At 39.6% G+C, this 20,392-nt stretch overlaps 1 protein-coding gene across 1 annotated transcript in view; it reads right to left on the bottom strand.

Annotated features, from left to right (window-relative positions):
- CTNNA1 (catenin alpha 1) overlaps positions 1 to 20,392 on the bottom strand; it is a 178,401-nt gene that overhangs the window by 105,289 nt on the left and 52,720 nt on the right. The window contains exons 4-6 of the mRNA XM_019924496.3: positions 11,495 to 11,661; positions 10,611 to 10,730; positions 2,228 to 2,494 (exon numbers count right to left, since the gene is read on the bottom strand). Of these exons, the coding sequence (XP_019780055.1) occupies positions 2,228 to 2,494; positions 10,611 to 10,730; positions 11,495 to 11,661 (554 nt within the window). The remainder of the gene's footprint in view (positions 1 to 2,227; positions 2,495 to 10,610; positions 10,731 to 11,494; positions 11,662 to 20,392) is intronic.

Raw genomic sequence — 20,392 nt, 5'->3', positions numbered from 1 at the left:
GCAAACAGAAATATGTCGGCATAAAAATCATGTTCACATTACTTAATCTGAACATCTAAAGGTCAGCCTATGCAGTAATAGTAAGTTACCAAATGAGAATTACAAGGAAAATAAACATTAGCACTCTTGTTCTTTTCTATGTACTGAGTATAAAACTGCTACACGACGTTAGCAGAACTGTTTCACCACAAAAAATAAATAAAAACAAAACACTGACTTCTGTCTTCAAAGTTTCAGAAAGTAATGAATTTATAATCAATTTCAATTTTCTTCATCTTATACATTTCATTAAAGCTTATAAACAATTCAGTCTCAAATTTATCCTGTTAATTCCAAACTAGAGACTTGCTTTGCTGAAAGACCTCCAGGTATTCTGTAAGAGATGACAGGAACCTGTCCCAACAAAGCCACTCTCTGAGGTACAACTGCCCGCAAAAGAATAAATCCTTCCTCTGTCTTCCCTTCACTCCCCTGACTCCACTTAAATCCAGCTTTACCACTGATGAGTGAGGTCAGGTCACAAGTAAGCTATAGGTACTAGGTCAAACATCAACACCCCCAGGACAAGATCTACTGGCCTTCCTCAAACTTCTCCACTTGATACAATTTATCCTTACACCAATAAATGTCTGTACAAATATTTTGCCTTTAATTTTTCTTTATACTAACTATGCTCTTATTGATCTCAGTTTAAATGCCAAGTTTTTTCTCTAAAAAAAGCTTGCCCTTTTCCAATAAGTACACGTCTTCTTTCCCTTCCAAAGAACCGTCAGTTTCAAAATTAAACATACAATTCCTTCGGTTTATTATTAACCTACACTTTAGCTGATTATTTTTTTACCAGATTAAGTTACTGCAGTATTTCTCTGGTCAAAACTGAATACATAACATCTTCTTCTCAATGACCAACAGGAATGAAGAATGAATGGTCAAAGAATTTTAACATAGAGTCATAGAACTTCAACAGACCTGTAACCGTTTAGTCCAACCCTGTCATTTTATGAATGAAGTTTCACTGTAGCCTTAAGAGGTTAAGTGACCTCTGATAGACATTACTCAACTTAGGGCAAAATGTAATCTGTACCGCCTTGAAGGGGGCAGTACCTAATACTACCAAATTTGAAGGGGAAAAACAACAGTGCCAGTTAATTGTAAGATATATCTTAAGAGTTTGCCATAAAGTCATTTAATGTTTAAGGCTCCAGGGTAAAAATTCAGTTCTAACATCATGGTCTTTAGGCTTAATACTGTCTTTACCCAAGACAAAGTAAAGGGGTGAGACAAAGGAAAGAAAAGTAAAGACCAGAAAAAACTGTTAAAATGCACTCCATTATATTGATTCTATACCTCAAAGCACTCCTGCTAATGAAAGGATGCTGGTCACCTGGAAGGCAATTTTCCCTTATGTTAATTAAAAAAAAAATAACATAACAGTTGGTCTAAAAAAACAAACAGAAAAAAAACCACTTTAAAAAAAATCTTAAACTGCTGCCATCTACTGGAAGCCATGAGGCATTGTGGGTAGGAATTTAAAACCATAAAACACACGCCCAAAAATTAAGATTAAAGTTGATACATAGGATAGTGTATACACAGAATATATACACAGAACAGATCTGGGGCATCATCTATAAAAGGTAATTATATGGCATTATGCTAAGGAAGTATTTTAATCCTAAATTTGCTTCCACTTGATTAAATTTTGTCTATTATTTAGTCATTGAGAAGAGAAGTGTATCTAGGCAGACAAGTCAGATTAAGATGACAGCACTAATGCCGTAGTCACTTATGATGTGTCTGTATCTCTCACTGACTGTGAGCCCCTGGAGGGCAGAGCCTAAGTGCACTTTGCCTCTGTATCTCCCATAACTTCATATCTACCAGAAGGTTAAAGTCTTGATTGAAATGAACCAAATTCATATCTTCACCAAAGAATGACCTCATAGGAAACACAAGTTGCATAAAAGAATTCAGAAGATTAAAACTAAAAAAGAAAAGAGAAGGGAAGGAGAAGAAGAGGAGGAAGGGGAGGGGGAAGAAAAGATAAAATGCTTTAGGCCAAGTCAAGGTCAAGTAGACTGATGGTTCATAAAATCTCTTTCAACTTAGACTACAAATCTAAGGAGAAATTGAGCTTTCATGAGAAACCTTGATCACATTTCCCCAGAAATCTGTTAACTTTGAGGGATGGTCAAGAGCCTGTAGTCTCCTCCCAAGTATAACTTACATCAAAGTTATTGAGGGCATATGCCAGTTCTCCTCCTCCACCCTGGTGCTGGGAGGCATCATCTGATGCAGTAGCCTGGGCGGCATTAGAAATGCCTGTGACCGCCTGCTGCAGCTGCTTATATATCAGGTCTCTGTTGGCCTTATAGGCTGCGACATCAGGGTGCTGTAGGCATGCCTGGGATGCAGTATAGAGGATTGGAATGTTTTTCTGCAGGATTCCTCTGGCTGCAGCCATCTGATCACGATGGCCCATATCTTTCAGTTCCTACAAGAGTAAAACAAGAATATGGGTTCTACTCATAAAAATTTGTCAGTGAATTCTGAAAAGTTAGAATTTCTACTAATTAGACAATATTTTCATTAACAGCCTGGCTTGAAAGCTCATCACAAAGGAGGCAGTATGGCTTAGTAGGTAAGAGTTCAAACTTTTCCAAAACACACAGACCTGAATTTGAATCTCCAGCTCTAATTTTTACTATTATGATACTATTTAAACTCTCCATCCTCAGTTTCACCTTCTGTAAAATAGGAGCAATAATATTACCTCTTACAATTGTCTTGAGGATTAAATGGAACAATGCATGTAAAGCATCTAGAACAGCACTAAATAAAAAACAAAACAAAACTGACTAGCATCTTGATTACAACTTTATAAAGATGGATGTACCTATTCCAACCAAAATAGAAAAATCAGAGACACATTTAAACACAGTAAAACTTATTAAGAGGATTTCTTTTTTATTAACTTATAAAAGTTCACTGAAAGATTTTTATGAAATTTGGGATGGGATACCACAAGTTTACACAAACTACGCAAACCAGCCAGGTGAGGATGTGGCAGGCTGTTCTCCCAAGTACAGAACATCTCCCCTCCCACATCCCAAAGACCACCTTAGGACCCGGATTATTAAGGCATAAAGCTGAGGCTCATGGACTCCATGACTTTAATCCAAAAGGTTTGTATTTCACTGTAATACTCTATAGACATGTAGTCTTAGGTGAAACTGTCCTTTTTCAATTTCCTCTACCCCATAATTATAATTCAGAGTTAAAAGGATTTGAGGTTCCTAACATGGATTCAACTACCAGCATCTACTTGGTAAACTGGGTGAATATGCTAAGTGATAATTAAGTGATACCAATAATAAGCAAGATGGAAAGGGGGTATTTCTGGTACCCCTATGTTACTGCAATTACTCAGAGAAAACTAAGTCTTCAGTAAATGTGGACTGCCACCACAGAAGAGAAATATAAGTGATAACCATAACTGACCACCAACTGTTCCAACTCTATTTTACGTGTGTTCCTAGAATTTCAATGTTAATGTCACCAACTGAATCCTAGAGTACAAATTTAAATGTTTTTAAAATGAGTATTACATGTACAAACAGTAAGAGAAAACTGACTTAGAAAGGCCAAAGTCAATTACTCAACTTAAAGTCTGACAGCTGTTTAATGGCTCATCTTTCTAAATGAGTTCCTGATTAAGCATTAGAACACCAAACCTCCTCCCTTTTCCTGAAACTTCATCTCACTATATGTTTTAGGTTTGCATCTTTATTCAAACCTTGTATAATATGACAGCTTACTTTTCCTCCTAGAATTCTTTTCTCATTTGTAATCTGAATTTGCAAGCAATAGCACACAGCACTCCAAATGCCCTGTAGCACCATACATTAGGCTAAATATTCATAAACAGGACCCTGTGGATTTTGAGAATCAGTGATCATTTCAAGACTCAAGCTATGACAGGTGGTTGGGGCTCACCATTATGCTTAAACAGCTGGTGCACGTGTTCTGTATGGCATTGTCTAAATGTCTTGCCCTCACCACAACCTCAGGGACTTTTAAGTTTTCTAAGGAGGCATTTGCGTTTAAGCAGTTAATAATGTCCTTTGTTTTATAAAATGTTTTGCAATCAATTTTGGCATTCTTCCTAAGTATCTATAACCTAGATATCAGTACAGCCTCTTGTAAAGGTTAGCAAAGACACTTGTGGTCACCTAAAGTTATAATAGGTGCCAAAATTACTATTCAACATCTGACTTTCCTAAAGCCGCTGCCTGGCCTGGTATGATAAACTCCTACCTTTCCAAAGACTACATCAGGTTCAATACTCAGAAATAGGACCCCATGGATTTAGAGAGTCGACGATCATTTCAACTATGACAAAGGTCTAGGGCTCACCATCATGCGTAAACAGCTAGTGTACACGTTCTGTGTGGCATTTTCTAAATGTCTTGCCCTCATCACAATGTATCTTTGATAGACTTCTTTGAAAAGTACGGGGGATATATTTTAATCTATGATGAAAATGACAGCCACCATCGTTTGTCCTAACTGCTAAGGTGTTCTATTTTCTCTCTTTAGAATTGCTTTTGCCATAGGACAAAGAAACTAGGTTTTGTTAAGATAGGAAAATAGACATTATCACAAGGCAGCACAACTTACTATAATAATGATCAATCATAAGAATTCTTTTCAAGATATATAGTCCTGATAAGTAACCCAGATTAGTGAAAAAAAGTGAGCTATTAAGCAGTGTAATAGATTACTTAGAAAATTATAGAGTTCCTTGGTCTACTTCAGCCTTCATGATTCACCAATCTGACCAATCCAGTTATATTTCAAACAGACTCAGGAACAAACAGAAAACATAAAGTGGAAATGACCCCTTTCAACATAATTCGGACCAACTATCACATGCAGTGACCAAGAAACAGAAGCTAAATTCTAAGCAATCCATAACGCTTTCTAACCAAGACCTGGAAATTCAAGTGAAAGTTTCCTCTCATGTCCCTCTTAACAATATAAAACTGTAGCCATAGATACTTTTTTTTTGGCCACACCGCGCAGCATACAGAATCTTAGTTCCCCAACCAGGGATCGAACTCCGTGACCCCCCCACAGAGTCTTAACCACTGGACAGCTAGGGAAGTCCCCACAGATACTTTTGATCAGATGTCTTCTCTTGGATTCAAATGACTATACTTAAAGAAATGGTCCATGGTCAAACCCATCCAGTACAGGTGATTTACACATAAAACAGTGGCAGTACTATCCATTACCAATTTGTCTGTTCAGGCTTTCAGAAAAATAATCATGAAAGAGTTCACAGACTAGGTAAGAAGCACAACATTTTTACCAAACCTATTTCAACAAACTCATGTACCTGGGTGGGTAGATTGTAAACATCAAAGTATTCCATCTTTAGCATATTGGGGAGGCAGAATTGAAAATGTAAGGCAGAGGTAGTCCTCTTCACAGGAACCAGGGTGGATTCTGGCAGATCCTTACCTCTGCCATCTATTTCACCCTTACAGTCAAATAAGAGCCTGCAGCCTAATAGAAATTCAAAACTTCTAGTCAGCAAATAATATTCTAGCCCAAGAAAGTAACAGATTATGGTCACACACAGAATCCCATTCCAGGATGGATCTGCAGTACAGCAAAATGGGTTATTCTCTCTTTAGTTAAACAAATATTTATTGAACACTATTGTATCCAGGCAATGTTCTAGGCATTAGGGATTATAGTAGCAGTTTAAACAAAATCCCTGTCCTCTGGAGCCAGACAAGCCTAGGTTCAAAACCTGGCTCCACCACTTACTAGATGAATGTCCATGCCAAATTACTTAACCTCTCTATGCTACATACAGTTCCTTCACGTATAAAAACTAATATCTGATCAATTATAGGATCTACCTTATACTGTTTTTGTAAAAATTAAACAAATTCGTGTTTATCAAGGAACTGTAACAGTGTTTAGCACATAGTAAACACCTTTTTAAAGTTATTCATTATTATTTTCAGCAACATCCTCACCCCCACGCCATGTTCCAGAAAAACCTTAGAGACAAATAGGTAAATCCCAGAGTGCCTGTATATCTCATAAGGTTCAACATTTCCTCACTGGGTGGCTGTTGCTTAAATGGTACAAGGGAGGCTAAAGCATCCAAGTACACACATCACATCCAAATACTGCTCTTGAGGAAACACCCTTTTTCTAGACTAGGGCTGCCTGCAAATATAAAAGGCTTGATGAGGAGGTAAATTATTATACACCAAACCCGGGAAGAGAAGGAAAGGTCAAAGGTGAAAACAGTCCAGAGTACTAAGCATACAGCAGTAGAGGAATTCTGCCAGAAAACACATGTGCAAAATTGTGACCAGTAACTGAAGGAGGCCAATGGGCAGTATCTAAAAGGGAGCATGAAATTTCCACCAGGCTGGTACTTTAGGATAAAATGAGTTGAGTTTAATTCCCAAAAACAGCACTAGTTTATAGAAATATACACCAAGGCCCAGGCCCTATAAAAAGTCACTTTACGATCAGAAGGCACACAGGCACCCACAGCCAGCCTATTCAACAAATTCTACTGTAGGAGGCTAAGGCTAAAGGTTAAAGAATTAGGTCCAAGGAAAACTATAAATGACCATGACATACTACAAACCCAAGACAAACTTTAAAACGTATCACTCAAGATACCAGCAGAGGGACTTCCCTGGTGGTCCCAATGGTTAAGAATCCACCTTCCAATGCAGGGGACGCGCGTTCAATCCCTGGTCTGGGAACGAAGATCCCACATGTCGCGGGGCAACTAAGTCTATGCACCACAACTAGAGAGCCCAAGTGCCGCAACTAAGACCCAACGCAGGCAAACAAATTAATTAATTAATTAATTTAAAAAAAAAAAGATACCCACAGAAAACAGATGGTAAAATCAAGCTGGGCAATTCAAAGATGGTTTAGGGACTATGCTACAAAAGGTATGGGCAAAGTTCAGGAAAACCACAGGCTATTAGGGCACTTAGGCCCAAAGAGACAAAACGAGGCAGCAGTTACCAGAACCCAGGAAGTGAGGTGTGGGGAGAATACCACCCAAGAGAGGCTATGACTTTTAGCAACCCAGGGCAACCAGCAGGGAGGGATAAAACCCTATCCTCACTGTCCTCTGATCTCCTAATAGCGCTCCCAGTGGCCAACCCAATCAGAAGCCAGAGAGCAAAGAAGCCCCTGGATGCAGTCCAGACAGGTCAGGTCCCTGGGGCAGAGAGCAGGGTGACCAAGGTCAGAAAACAGACATGGAGGTGCTAACAGAAGATCATCTGGCATGTTAACTAATAATTTCAAGATTTTTATGACATCTTATTTGGGAAATGTTTGAAATTCACTTTTTTTTTTTTTTTAAATACACCAGGGATTATGAAGGAACTCTTCATGGATTCATGGCACACAGAATTAAAACTCAGGCAGCATTACTTTCCAGTAAGTTTCTCCAGTAGCATACAAAATTCTGGACTATTATTGTGTTTATCTCAAGAACATCATCAATTTACTTATTCCACCATTTTGCAAAGATATGCAGTAGTGTCAGTCTAAATGTTCTCACTTTCCTCAAATAATATTAAGTCTTGGGGCTTCTCTGGTGGCGCAGTGGTTGAGAGTCCGCCTGCCGATGCAGGGGACACGGGTTCGTGCCCCGGTCCGGGAAGATCCCACATGCCGCCATGTGGCTGGGCCCGTGAGCCATGGCTGCTGAGCCTGCGCGTCCGGAGCCTGTGCTCCGCAACGGGAGAGGCCACAACAGTGAGAGGCCCGCATACCGCAAAAATAAAAAATAGTAAGTCTTCATAAGTCAAAATCAGACTAGGTTTTAAGACAGTAAGACTATTCACCAAACTTTATTTTTTAAATATAACTAACATTCATTTCACATATTCAAAAGAGAACTTATATCAAGAATGTTAAGTAAAATAAATTGTGAACATAATTTGGCCAGCTTGCCATATTTATAAAATTACCATACTATCATACAACAAGTTCTTCTTCGGATCAGTCAGCCCCAGCAAAAAGAAAAAAACTCTCTTGCACTATTGGTGGGAATGTAAATTGATACAGCCACTATGGAGAACATTATGGACGCTCCTTAAAAAACTAAAAATGGAATTACCATATGACCCAGCAATCCCACTACTGGGCATATACCCAGAGAAAACCATAATTCAAAAAGACACATGCACCCCAAAGTTCATTGCAGCACTATTTACAAGAGCCAGGTCATGGAAACAACCTAGATGCCCATCGACAGACGAATGAATAAAGAAGATGTGGTACACATATACAATGGAATATTACTCAGCCATAAAAAGGAACGAAATTGGGTCATTTGTAGAGACGCAGATGGATCTAGAGACTGTCATACAGAGTGAAGTAAGTCAGAAAGAGAAAAACAAATATATATTAACACATATATGTGGAACCTAGAAAAATGGTACAGATGAACCAGTTTGCAGGGCAGAAATAGAGACACAGATGTAGAGAACAAATGTATGGACACCAAAGGGGGGAAGTGGCGGGGCAGGGTGGGGGGGGGGTGTGATGAATTGGGAGATTGGGATTGACATATATACACCAATATGTATAAAATGGATACGTAATAAGAACCTGTAGAATTCAAAAAGAAAAACCTACTTGTGATTTATGTGATGGAAACATAAGCCAACGCAAGGACAAATGATAAAAGCACACTGAGCCTATACTAACTAAATTACTCAGGCAATACAACAAATCTAGCTATATTATCAAGTGTAATATTAAGTACTGGAAATGTAAAACCAGGGTGTCATATGTACAGATTCAGTCTGATCACACCTTACAGCTTAAAATATGAGCAATAACTACTATTCACCAACTGCCCACTGCTGAGGGCCTACTGAGTGTCTGGCACTATATTAAATACTTCACACACATTCTTTAATTTAATTCTCTCAACCCTGTGGGGTAGAATTTTATACTAATGTAAATGTAACCAAATGAAAGCTGAAGTCTCCAAAGCTGAGGCTGTCATATATTGGACATTTACAGTATTGACCCCATGTTCCTCATGCCTGTCAGAGTTCTATTCTCAGGAAGGCTACCACTGTCACAGACAAGAAGGCAGATCTTCATTACTCTGAGTCAGATAGAGTTAACTGCTTTCCTCTTACCAATGATTAGTAAGGAATGGGTATGTTATACAATCCATATTTAGGGCGAATCTGTTAGAGGCTTCTAGATCATTTGCTTATAACGAGAGACATATGGAAGAAACAGTCTTTTTTTCTCACTGGACATATTGATGCGTGCAAATGTCATACCTAGAGCTTCTACAGCCATCCAGTGCCAGGCACACTGAAGATGGTAAATGCTGGAAAATGTCAAGAAACTGAATGCTTGATGATACTGCAAAGCCTTTAAATTTAACAACCCTGAAGTCACTTAACCTAACTTGGGGCTTCTAATTAGTGAGAATATAAACCCCTCAATGTTCAAGCAGTTTTGGAGCTGGGTTTTCTGTAAACTGCAGCATAAAATATTTTAACCAATACAGGTATTGGCTAACAATAATAAGAATTCGGGACTTCCCTGGTGGCGCAGTGGTTAAGAATCCGCCTGCCAATGCAGGGGACACGGGTTCGAGCCCTGGTCCAGGAAGATCCCACATGCTGCAGAGCAACTAAGCCCGTGAGCCACAACTACTGAGCCTGCGTGGCACAACTACTGAAGCCCATGCGCCTAGAGCCCGTGCTCCGCAACAAAAGAAGCCCGAGCACCACAACGAAGAGTAGCCCCTGCTCGCCGCAACTAGAGAAAGCCCGCACGCAGCAATGAAGACCCAACGCAGCCAAAAATTAATTAATTAATTAAAAAGAAAAAGAATTCATCTACTCAGCGCTCTTTAAAAATAAGAATAGCACAAGCTTGACCAGGACTATGGAAATTATAAGAGCTGGATGGTGACACATGCATCCCCCCTAAGGAACACACATCTAACACACAGCATCCAGGAAGGGCACAGGGAAGACTTCAAGCACCCCAACAGCAAAATGCCAAAGGGCTAGCAAAGGCTGGAAAAATAAGAACACTGATCCACATACCACACAACACAAATTCCTAACACTATGAAAACTACTTGAATGGTAAGAAACACTTTAAGAGTTATAAAATATGGAGGGGGAGGTACTTTCTGGTATAGAAGTAATTCCAATGTTTTGACTAGTTTAAGGTTTTTAAAAGTTTGAATTAAACTCCACCACCAACTCAAGTTCATCCTTGAACACAGAGAACAAAAGCCTATCATTTCTCCAGACACTATCACAAACTGCTAAGCTACCTAAAGTAAAATTTTCACAGGAATCAAAATAGGAGCAAAACATGAATACAACTCAATACTAACTTTATTAACAATACTGAAAGGACACATCATAAACTAAATATTTTAATGGAACTATATTAGCAGAGGGAGATATTGGTACCTTTTGAAAACTTAGGTAAAATCGATTTTTCCCACTAGGTAATAATATAAACAACTTAAATGTATCCCCAAATCATGGTTGTACCTGTTGTCTTTTGGCTGCCATAATGTTCAGCTTATCCACTTCAGGTTTCAGGGCCTTATATTGTATTCCCAAGTCCTGTTCATTGCCAGCATTCCTCAGTTTCAAGATACCATCTTCTACCTATAAAACACACACCCCCAAAAGAAAAATTCTCAACAATACAAGTCTGTACATAAAGAAGATCTAGAATTTTTTATTCCTTTCGACAGCTACTCACGTAGCAATCCAAACTTCCTCTTCAATTTACATGGCCCTCAAACATTTGAGCAGCTACTACATGGGAGTTTTATGGGAGGTGGGGAAGGACAGCATTATTGTGACTTCCATCTAAAAGGATACAATTTAACATATCTTGATTTCTCAACTCTGGAACTCTACTGGTACAAGGAAATGTTTAATCACTACCACAAAAAGGGAAGGAGTCGAAACAAAACCTTTTCTGCAAATTCTTTATTAGAACAAAGACAACACAGGTTCACAGCAGAGCCAGTATGATGTTCACTTGGAACAGAGGAGTGAGTGGAAATTAAAAACATTCCTGGTCCATTTAGGTAAACCAAGTTCAAAACCAAACCAGGGCTTCCCTGGTGGCGCAGTGGTTGAGAGTCTGCCTGCCGATGCAGGGGACACGGGTTCGTGCCCCGGTCCGGGAAGATCCCACATGCCGCGGAGCGGCTGGGCCCGTGAGCCATGGCCACTGAGCCTGCGCGTCCGGAGCCTGTGCTCCGCAACGGGAGAGGCCACAACAGTGAGAGGCCTGCGTACCGCAAAAAAAAAAAAAAAAAAAAAAAAACCAAACCAAACCCTAAGAAATGTTGAACTAAGTATGGCCAGCAGCAGCCTCGCTGTGATAGAACAAATTACAGACACAGGCCTATACTTACAACTTTCAGCTGAACAAGTAATTTGTAGACATCTGCCATGTCAGCCAAAATAAGCAGCCGGGTAACAGCAGAGAGCAAAGCTCGAGCTGCCCGAACCATGTTGCCACGCTTCACGGAAGAGCAGGGATCATCTGCAAACTCTCCGGCAGCACTCTTCATCAAATCACCTGTTTTACAGAATAGAAAAACAAACTCAGCAGAATGAACCAAATAACTGGTCTACATTTTAAAAAAATAAAAATAATTCAAACTTTGTATATTTCATGTGCAGAATTTAGTTTAAGGATTTTTATTTTTGTTGTTTTGTTTTCTAGCTGTCCCTAAGAAAAAGCACCTTCATACATCCCTGGTAAAAGCACAATATCTAGAAAGTGATTTAGCACTAATGTATCAAGAGCCTTAAAAATACTTCTTTCCATTGATCTAATAATACTCCTTTCCAAGAAGGACCATTATATGTATCCTAATGGAAAAAAAAAAAAATTCAAGATTTGAATGGGAGAAAAAAATGGATCTAATGCAATCTACCCTCACATCCACAAAATGATACAGAAACACAGCAACCATTATGTAGGACCATCATACTTCATTAACCATCACAACTACCTAATGCATACAGCTCAAACAGAAACTCACTGGTATGTTCAGTCACTGACTCATTCATTTTCCTCATAGCAAAACACTTGCAACAGCTCAAATGCTCAACCAAGCATCTAGTTAAGTAAATTATGGTAAAGCCTACAATTGACTATTATGCAAATATTAACACATACATGGGAAAAAATGTTAAAGCTTATGATGAAACCTTAAGCAGAAAAAATAAAAGATGAAATGATAAATGTATGTAATCTGTGTTTAAAAAATACAGAAAAGACTGGAGTCAAAAGACAAACAGGGGGCTTCCCTGGTGGCGCAGTGGTTGAGAGTCCGTCTGCCGATGCGGGGGACGCGGGGATGCGGGTTCGCGTCCCGGTCCGGGAGGATCCCGTGTGCCGCGAAGCGGCTGGGCCCATGAGCCATGGCCGCTGGGCCTGCGCGTCCGGAACCTGTGCTCCGCACAGGGAGAGGCCGCGACAGCGGGAGGCCCGCGTACGGCAAAAAAAAAAAAAAAAAAAAAAAGAAAAATAGGGACTTCCCTGGTGGTCCAGGGGTAAAGAATCCGCCTTCCAATGCAGGGGACGCAAGTTTGATCCCTGGTCGGGGAACTGAGATCCCACATGCCGTGGGGCAACTGAGCCCGTGTGCCACAACTATTGAACTCAAGCGCCTCAACAAGAGAGCCCAAGTGCCACAAACCACAGAGTCCAAGTGCCCTGGAGCCCGCATGCCACAACCAGAGAGAGAAAACCCACACACCACAACTTGAGAGAAGCCCATGGGCCGCAAAGAAAGATCCGCATGCCTCAACGAAGATCCCGCGTGCGGCAACTAAGACCCGATGCAGCCAAAAAAAATAAAATAATTTTTTTTAAAAAGACAAATAATAGTTATATTAGGTTACAATCTGACTCTTTACATTATTCTGTACTTGTGAAAACATTTTCTGTAACAGGTATTATATCCATAATTTTAAAAATTAGGCTAAAAACATACATTTTACTATAGTTATTAGGAATATCCAACTTACACAATCCCGGCTTCAACAATGCTAAGAAGTTACTTATAACATTTCCTAGAAACTTGTAAAATAACTTATACTTTTTTGTTATCTGTTTCTAATAAAAATCATTTAAGGTGCCTATCGTTTCTCTTTTCTTATAGCTGAAAGCAACTGTAGGGCCAGGGTTGTGTCTGTTCCACAAGTTATACCGACAGTGCCTCTATGGTGACTATCTTTGGATTCCTGGAAAATTACTCCCTCCCTTGGCTGAACATGTCCACTTCAGATTAAAGCCTAAAGGCTATTCACTCTCTCATCTCTTCCACAATGTAAAAAAAGTGCACTATCAAGAAGCCTAGCTACTTCTTTTTTTTTTAATTTATTTATTTTGGGCTACATTGGATCTTCGTTGCTGTGTGCAGGCTTTCTTTAGTTGTGGCAAATGGGAGGCTACTCTTCGTTGCGGTGTGCGGGCTTCTCACTGCGCTGGCTTCTCTTGTTGTGGAGCACTGGCTCTAGGCACACAGGCTTCAGTAGTTGTGGCTCGCGGGCTCTAGAGTGCAGGCTCAGTAGTTGTGGTGCACAGGCTTAGCTGCTCCATGGCATGTGGGATCTTCCCGGATCAGGGATCGAACCTGTGTCCCCTGCATTGGCAGGCGGATTCTTAACCACTGTGCCACCAGGGAAGTCCTAGAAGCCTAGTTACTTCTGAAGAGACCTACCAAATTTCTCCTAGCTATCAAATTTAGTTGCAGAATGTGAGATTAGGGGGAAAAAGTTAAATTCACCCTCAGATTCATGTATTAATTAGGCTAAGAAGCACAATATAGTATTAAGAGCAAAGACAAGGTCTGCGTATTTGTCAGGTCAGAAATAACTCACAATGAAGAAGTTCATAGTTAAAAGTTTTCCTGGATCTAAGATACAGACATATGACAATTACGTGGATACTTAACAAAAATGTTATTTTATGGTACTTAAAAAGACAGAGCTCAGCCATTCATTTATCTATTCAACAAATATTTGAGCACCCACTATACATTAAAGGGCAGCGATATAGTGCTCAAGAAACAGTCCATGTCCTCATGGAGCTCTATGGAGGGGGTAAGACAGACAAGCAAACAATTAAAAGCTGATTAAGACAAGGCGCCTGTACTCAAAGGGCCTACAAATTAGGGAATATTACAATGCAGTCAAAAATTACAATAGCACTGTGGACAAGGTGCTATGGGAATATATCAGGAAAAGTTAGTTACTCATGTAAGAAGTTGTCCCTAAAGCCTTGCAGAAAAAGATATTTGCCTAATATTAATTTTAAGCAAGGGATATTAAATAAGAAATATTGGCCTTATACAATAAAAAGAATTCCACCTATTTATTGAGAGCATATTACACAAATAAATCCAGTGCCACGGATAAGAAGCTGAGCAAGACTTACCTCTGCTTTCAAATGGTTTATAAACCAGAGAAGAAGAAAGTGATCATACAGAAATTATGTGGCATTTTCAACATACGAGCTTTAAGAAAGGCACAGAGTAGCATAGGGTCAAAAAAGGAAGCACTAAACGACCAGTTTGGGGTATAAGTGAAATGCCAACAACAGTTTTATTGAAGACATGGTCCTCTGAAATGGACTCTACCCCCAAAGGATAGGAAGAACTTGGGACAGTAGAGTTAAGGGAGCTGGCACCTCAGCAAAGGGAACAACAACATAGTAATATCTAACATTTATTGAATGCCCACTCCATGGCACTACACTTATTTTATTTAATCCTATGAACCACCTAGAAAGTAGGTGGTATTAGCCCTTCTTCACAAAAGAGATAACTAAAGCTTAGGCAAGTTAACTAACTTAACAGTAACTAACTTAACTTGATTAAGTTAGTTACTATTTCACCTAATAGTAAATGAGAGAGACAGGATTTGTAATGCTTAATGCCTATGTTCTTAGAACCACTTAACAAGCTGGGTATACAATAAAAAGGCATGTTTGAGTTCTCTAGTCTAACTTGGAAGTAAAGGATGTGTATAGAAGCATCAGATGATCGGGGGGTGGATATGATGATGGGTAGAAAGGCCATGGACAAACAGAGTACAAACAAGAATCCCTGAGCCAAAAAGGGAAGTCAAGGTCAACCTAACAAAAGCATATATAATAAACCTGGCCAGTAATATGGGTCAGAAAGCCACAGTAAGAGCCCAGGAAAGAACAGTAGTAAATTATAAATGCAGGGGTCAAATGATATGATAACCTTTGATTATTAAGAGGGAGGGAGGGAATTCCCTGGCAGTCCAGTGGTTAAGGACTCCACACTTTCACTGTCAAGGGCCCGGGTTCAATCCCTGGTTGGGGAACTAAGATCCCACAAGCTGGGTGGCACGGCTAAAAAAAAAAAAAAAAAAAGTAAGGGAAAAGAAAGCATGGTGGAAGACTACTTAAAGGATTCAAGGTACAGCTGTTCTGAGACGGAGAGGAGAGCCAGGGCATACTACATGTATGCACATGAACTGGGGAAGATTTTTTAAAAAAAAGCTGCAGCCCTTGAGACTGTGGCTTTAGGAGTAAGGGAAAGAAGACTCTGTGACAAGAGAAACAAAGAGACCCAAGATAACAAACTGTCTAAAACAAGAAGATAAGCATTTGCAAAGGAAAGTGGTCAACAAAATCAAATATATACATATAAATCACCGGAATAGAATTGAGAATCCAGAAATACAGTAAATTAATTTTCAACAAGGCTGCCAAGACCATTCAATAGGGGGAAAACAGTGTTTTTAACAAATAGTACTGGGACAACTGAATATCCACACGAAAAACAATGAAGTTGGACCCCTACCTCATGCCATATACTTTCAAAATAGATCAAAACCAAATGTAAGAGCTACAATTATAAAACAGAAGAAAACATTGATAAAGTTTTCAAGAACTCTGATTAGGCAATGGTTTCTTAGCTAAGACAACTAAAGTGTCATATATAAAGAAAAAAGATAAAAACTGGACATCATCAAAATTTTAAATTTTTGTGCTTCTAAGGACACTATCAAGAAAATGAAAAGACCCACAGAATGGGAGAAAATTTTTGAAAACCATATATCTGATAAGGATCCACTATCCACATTATATAAAGAAGTCTTAAAATCAACAATAAAAAGACAAATAATCCAATTTAAAATAGGCAAAGGAATTATACCACACCTCTCCAAAGAAGATACATAAATGGCTAATAAGCACATGAAAAGATGCCCAACCTCATTTGCTGTAAGGACAATGCATATCAAAATCACTAAATATAATCATTCAAGAATGAAGGCAAGGAGATTGGTTCAAGATGGAGGAACAGAAGAACGTGCTCTCACTCCCTCTTGTGAGAACACCAGAATCACAACTAACTGAACAATCATTGAAAGGAAGACACTGGAACTCACCAAACAAGATACCCCACATTCAAAGACAAAGGAGAAGCCACAATGAGTCGGTAGGAGGGGCGCAATCACAATGAAATCAAATCCCATAACTGCTGGGTGGGTGACTCACACACTGGAGAACACTTATACCACAGAAGTCCACCCACTGGAGTGAAGGTTCTGAGCCCCATGTCAGGCTTCCAAACCAGGGGGTCCAGCCACGGGAGGAGAAATTCCTAGAGAATCAGACTTTGAAGGCTAGCAGGATTTGACTGCAGGACTTCGACAGGACTGCGGAAAACAGAGGCTCCACTCTTGGAGGGCACACACAAAGTAGTGTGCATATAAGGACCCAGGGGAAGGAGCAGTGACCCCAGGGGAGTCTGAACCAGACCTACGTGCTAGTGTGGGACGGTCTCCTGCAGAGGTGGGGGCGGTGACTCCATCTCACCGTGAGGACAAGGACACTGGCAGCAGAAGTTCTGGGGAGTACTCCTTGGTGTGAGCCCTCCCAGAGTCTGCCATTAGCCACACCAAAGAGCCCAGGTAGGCTCCAGTGTTGGGTTGCCTCCGGCCAAACAACCAACAGGGAGGGAACCCAGGCCCACCCATCAGCAGTCAAGTGGATTAAAGTTTTACTGAGTTCTGCCCACCAGAGCAACACCCAGCTCTACCCACCACCAGTCCCTCCCATCAGGAAACTTGCACGCCTCTTAGATAGCCTCATCCACCAGAAGGCAGAAAGCAGAAGCAGGAACTACAATCCTGCAGCCTGTGGAACAAAAACCACATTCACAGAAAGACAGACAAGATGAAAAGGCAGAGGGCTACGTACCAGATGAAGGAACAAGATAAAACCCCAAAAAAACAACTAAATGAAGTGGAGATAGGCAACCTTCCAGAAAAAGAATTCAGAATAATGACAGTGATGATGATCCAGGACCCTGGAAAAAGAATGGAGGCAAAGATCAAGAAGATGCAAGAAATGTTTAACAAAGACCTAGAAGAATTAAAGAACAAACAAACAGAGATGAACAATACAATAATTGAAATGAAAACTACACTAGAAGGAATCAACAGCAGAACAACTGAGGCAGAAGTACGGATAAGTGACCTGGAAGACAGAATGGTGGAATTCACTGCTGCGGAACAGAAGAAAGAAGAAATAATGAGAAGAAATGAAGACAGACTAAGAAACCTCTGGGACAACATTAAACACAACAACATTCACATTATAGGGGTCCCAGGAGGAGAAGAGAGAGAAAAAGGACCTGAGAAAATATTTGAAGAGATTATAGTCGAAAACTTTCCTAACACGGGAAAGGAAATAGCCACCCAAGTCCAGGAACCGCAGGGAGTCCCATACAGGATAAACCCAAGGAGAAACACACCGAGACACATAGTAGTCAAATGGACAAAAATTAAAGACAAAGAAAGATTATTGAAAGCAGCAAGGGAAATATAACATACAAGGAAACTCCCATAAGGTTAACAGCTGATTTCTCAGCAGAAACTCTACAAGCCAGAGGGAGTGGCATGATATACTTAAAGTGATGAAAGGGAAGAACCTACAACCAAGATTATTCTACCCGGCAATGATCTCATTCACATTCCATGGAGAAATCAAAAGCTTTTACAGACAAGCAAAACTTAAGAGAATTCAGCAACACCAAACCAGCTCTACAACAAATGCTAAAGGAACTTCTCTAAGTGGGAAACACAAGAGAAGAAAAGGACCTACAAAAACAAACCCAAAACAATTAAGAAAATGGTCATAGGAACATACATATCGATAATTACCTTAAACGTGAATGGATTCAATGCTCCACCAAAAGACACAGGCTTGCTGAATAGATACAAAAACAAGACCTATATATATGCTGTCTACAAAAGACCCACTTCAGACCTAGGGACACATACAGACAAAGTGAGGGGATGGAAAAAGATATTCCATGCAAATGGAAATCAAAAGAAAGCTGGAGTAGCAATACTCATATCAGATAAAATAGACTTTAAAATAAAGAATGGTACAAGAGACAAGGAAGGACACTACATAATGATCAAGGGATCAATCCAAGAAGAACATATAACAATTATAAACATATATGCACCCAACACAGGTGCACCTCAATACATAAGGCAACTGCTAAAAGCTATAAAAGAGGAAATTGACAGTAACACAATAATAGTGGGGGACCTTAACACCTCACTTACACCAATGGACAGATCAAACAGAAAATTAATAAGGAAACACAAGCTTTAAATGACACAATAGACCAGACAAATTTAATTGATATTTATAGGACATTCCATCCAAAAACAGCAGATTACACTTTCTTCTCAAGTGCACACAGAACATTCTCCAGGATAGATCACATCTTGGGTCACAAATCAAGCCTCGGTAAATTTAAGAAAACTGAAATCACATGAAGCATCTTTTCTGACCACAACGCTACCATATTAGAAATCAATTACAGGGAAAAAAACGTAAAAAACACAAACACATGGAGGCTAAACAATATGTTACTAAACAGCCAAGAGATCACCAAAGAAATCAAAGAGGAAATCAAGAAATACTGACAGACAAATGATAATGAAAACACGATGATCCAAAACCTATGGGATGCAGCAAAAGCAGTTCTAAGAGGGAAGTTTATAACTATACAAGCCTACCTCAACAAACAAGAAATATCTCAAATAAACAATCTAACCTTACACCTAAAGGAACTAGAAAAAGAACAAACAAAACCCAAAGTTAGCAGAAGGAAAGAAATCATAAAGATCAGAGCAGAAATAAATGAAATAGAAGCAAAGAAAACAACAGCAAGGATCAATAAAACCAAAAGCTGGTTCTTTGAGAAGATAAACAAAATTGATAAACCATTAGCCAGACTCATTAAGAAAAATAGGGAGAGGACTCAAATCATGAAAATAAGAAATGAAAAAGGAGAAGTTACAACAGACACCGCAGAAATACAAAGTATCCTAAGAGACTACCACAAGCAACTCTATGCCAATAAAATGGACAACCTGGAAGAAATGGACAAATTCTTAGAAAGGTATAACCTTCCAAGACTGAACCAGGAAGAAATAGAAAATATGAACAGACCAATCACAAGCACTGAAATTGAAACTGTGATTAAAAATCTTCCAACAAACAAAAGTCCAGGACCAGATGGCTTCACAGGTAAATGCTATCAAACATTTAGAGAAGAGCTAACACCCATCCTTCTCAAACTCCTCAGAAAAAATTGTAGAGGAAGGAACACTTCCAAACTCATTCTATGAGGCCACCATCACCCTGATACCAAAACCAGACAAAGATACTACAAAAAAAGATAATTACAGACCAATATCACTGATGAATATAGATGCAAAAATCCTCAACAAATACTAGCAAACAGAATCCAACAATATATTAAAAGGATCATACACCATGATCAAGTGGGAGTTATCCCAGAGATGCAAGGATTCTTCAATATATGCAAATCAATTAATGTGATACACCATATTAACAAACTTAAGAATAAAAACAATATGATCGGGCTTCCCTGGTGGCGCAGTGGTTGAGAGTCCGCCTGCCGATGCAGGGGACATGGGTTCGTGCCCAGGTCCGGGAAGATCCCACATGCCACGGAGCGGCTGGGCCCGTGAGCCATGGCCGCTGAGCCTGCGCTCCGCAATGGGAGAGGCCACAACAGTGAGAGGCCCGCGTACTGCAAAAAAAAAAAAAAAAAAAAAAACCATATGGTCTTCTCAAGAGCTGCAGAAAACACTTCTGAGAAAATTCAACACCCATTTATGATAAAAACTCTCCACAAAGTGGGCATAAGAGGGAACGTACTTCAACATAATAAAGGCCATATACGACAAACCCAGAGCAAACATTCTCA

The sequence above is a fragment of the Tursiops truncatus genome, chromosome 3, assembly GCF_011762595.2.
Source record: "Tursiops truncatus isolate mTurTru1 chromosome 3, mTurTru1.mat.Y, whole genome shotgun sequence".
NCBI lineage: Eukaryota > Metazoa > Chordata > Mammalia > Artiodactyla > Delphinidae > Tursiops > Tursiops truncatus.
The sequence above is the reverse complement of the archived record's forward strand: the minus strand, read 5'-3'. Positions and strand labels throughout refer to the sequence as shown.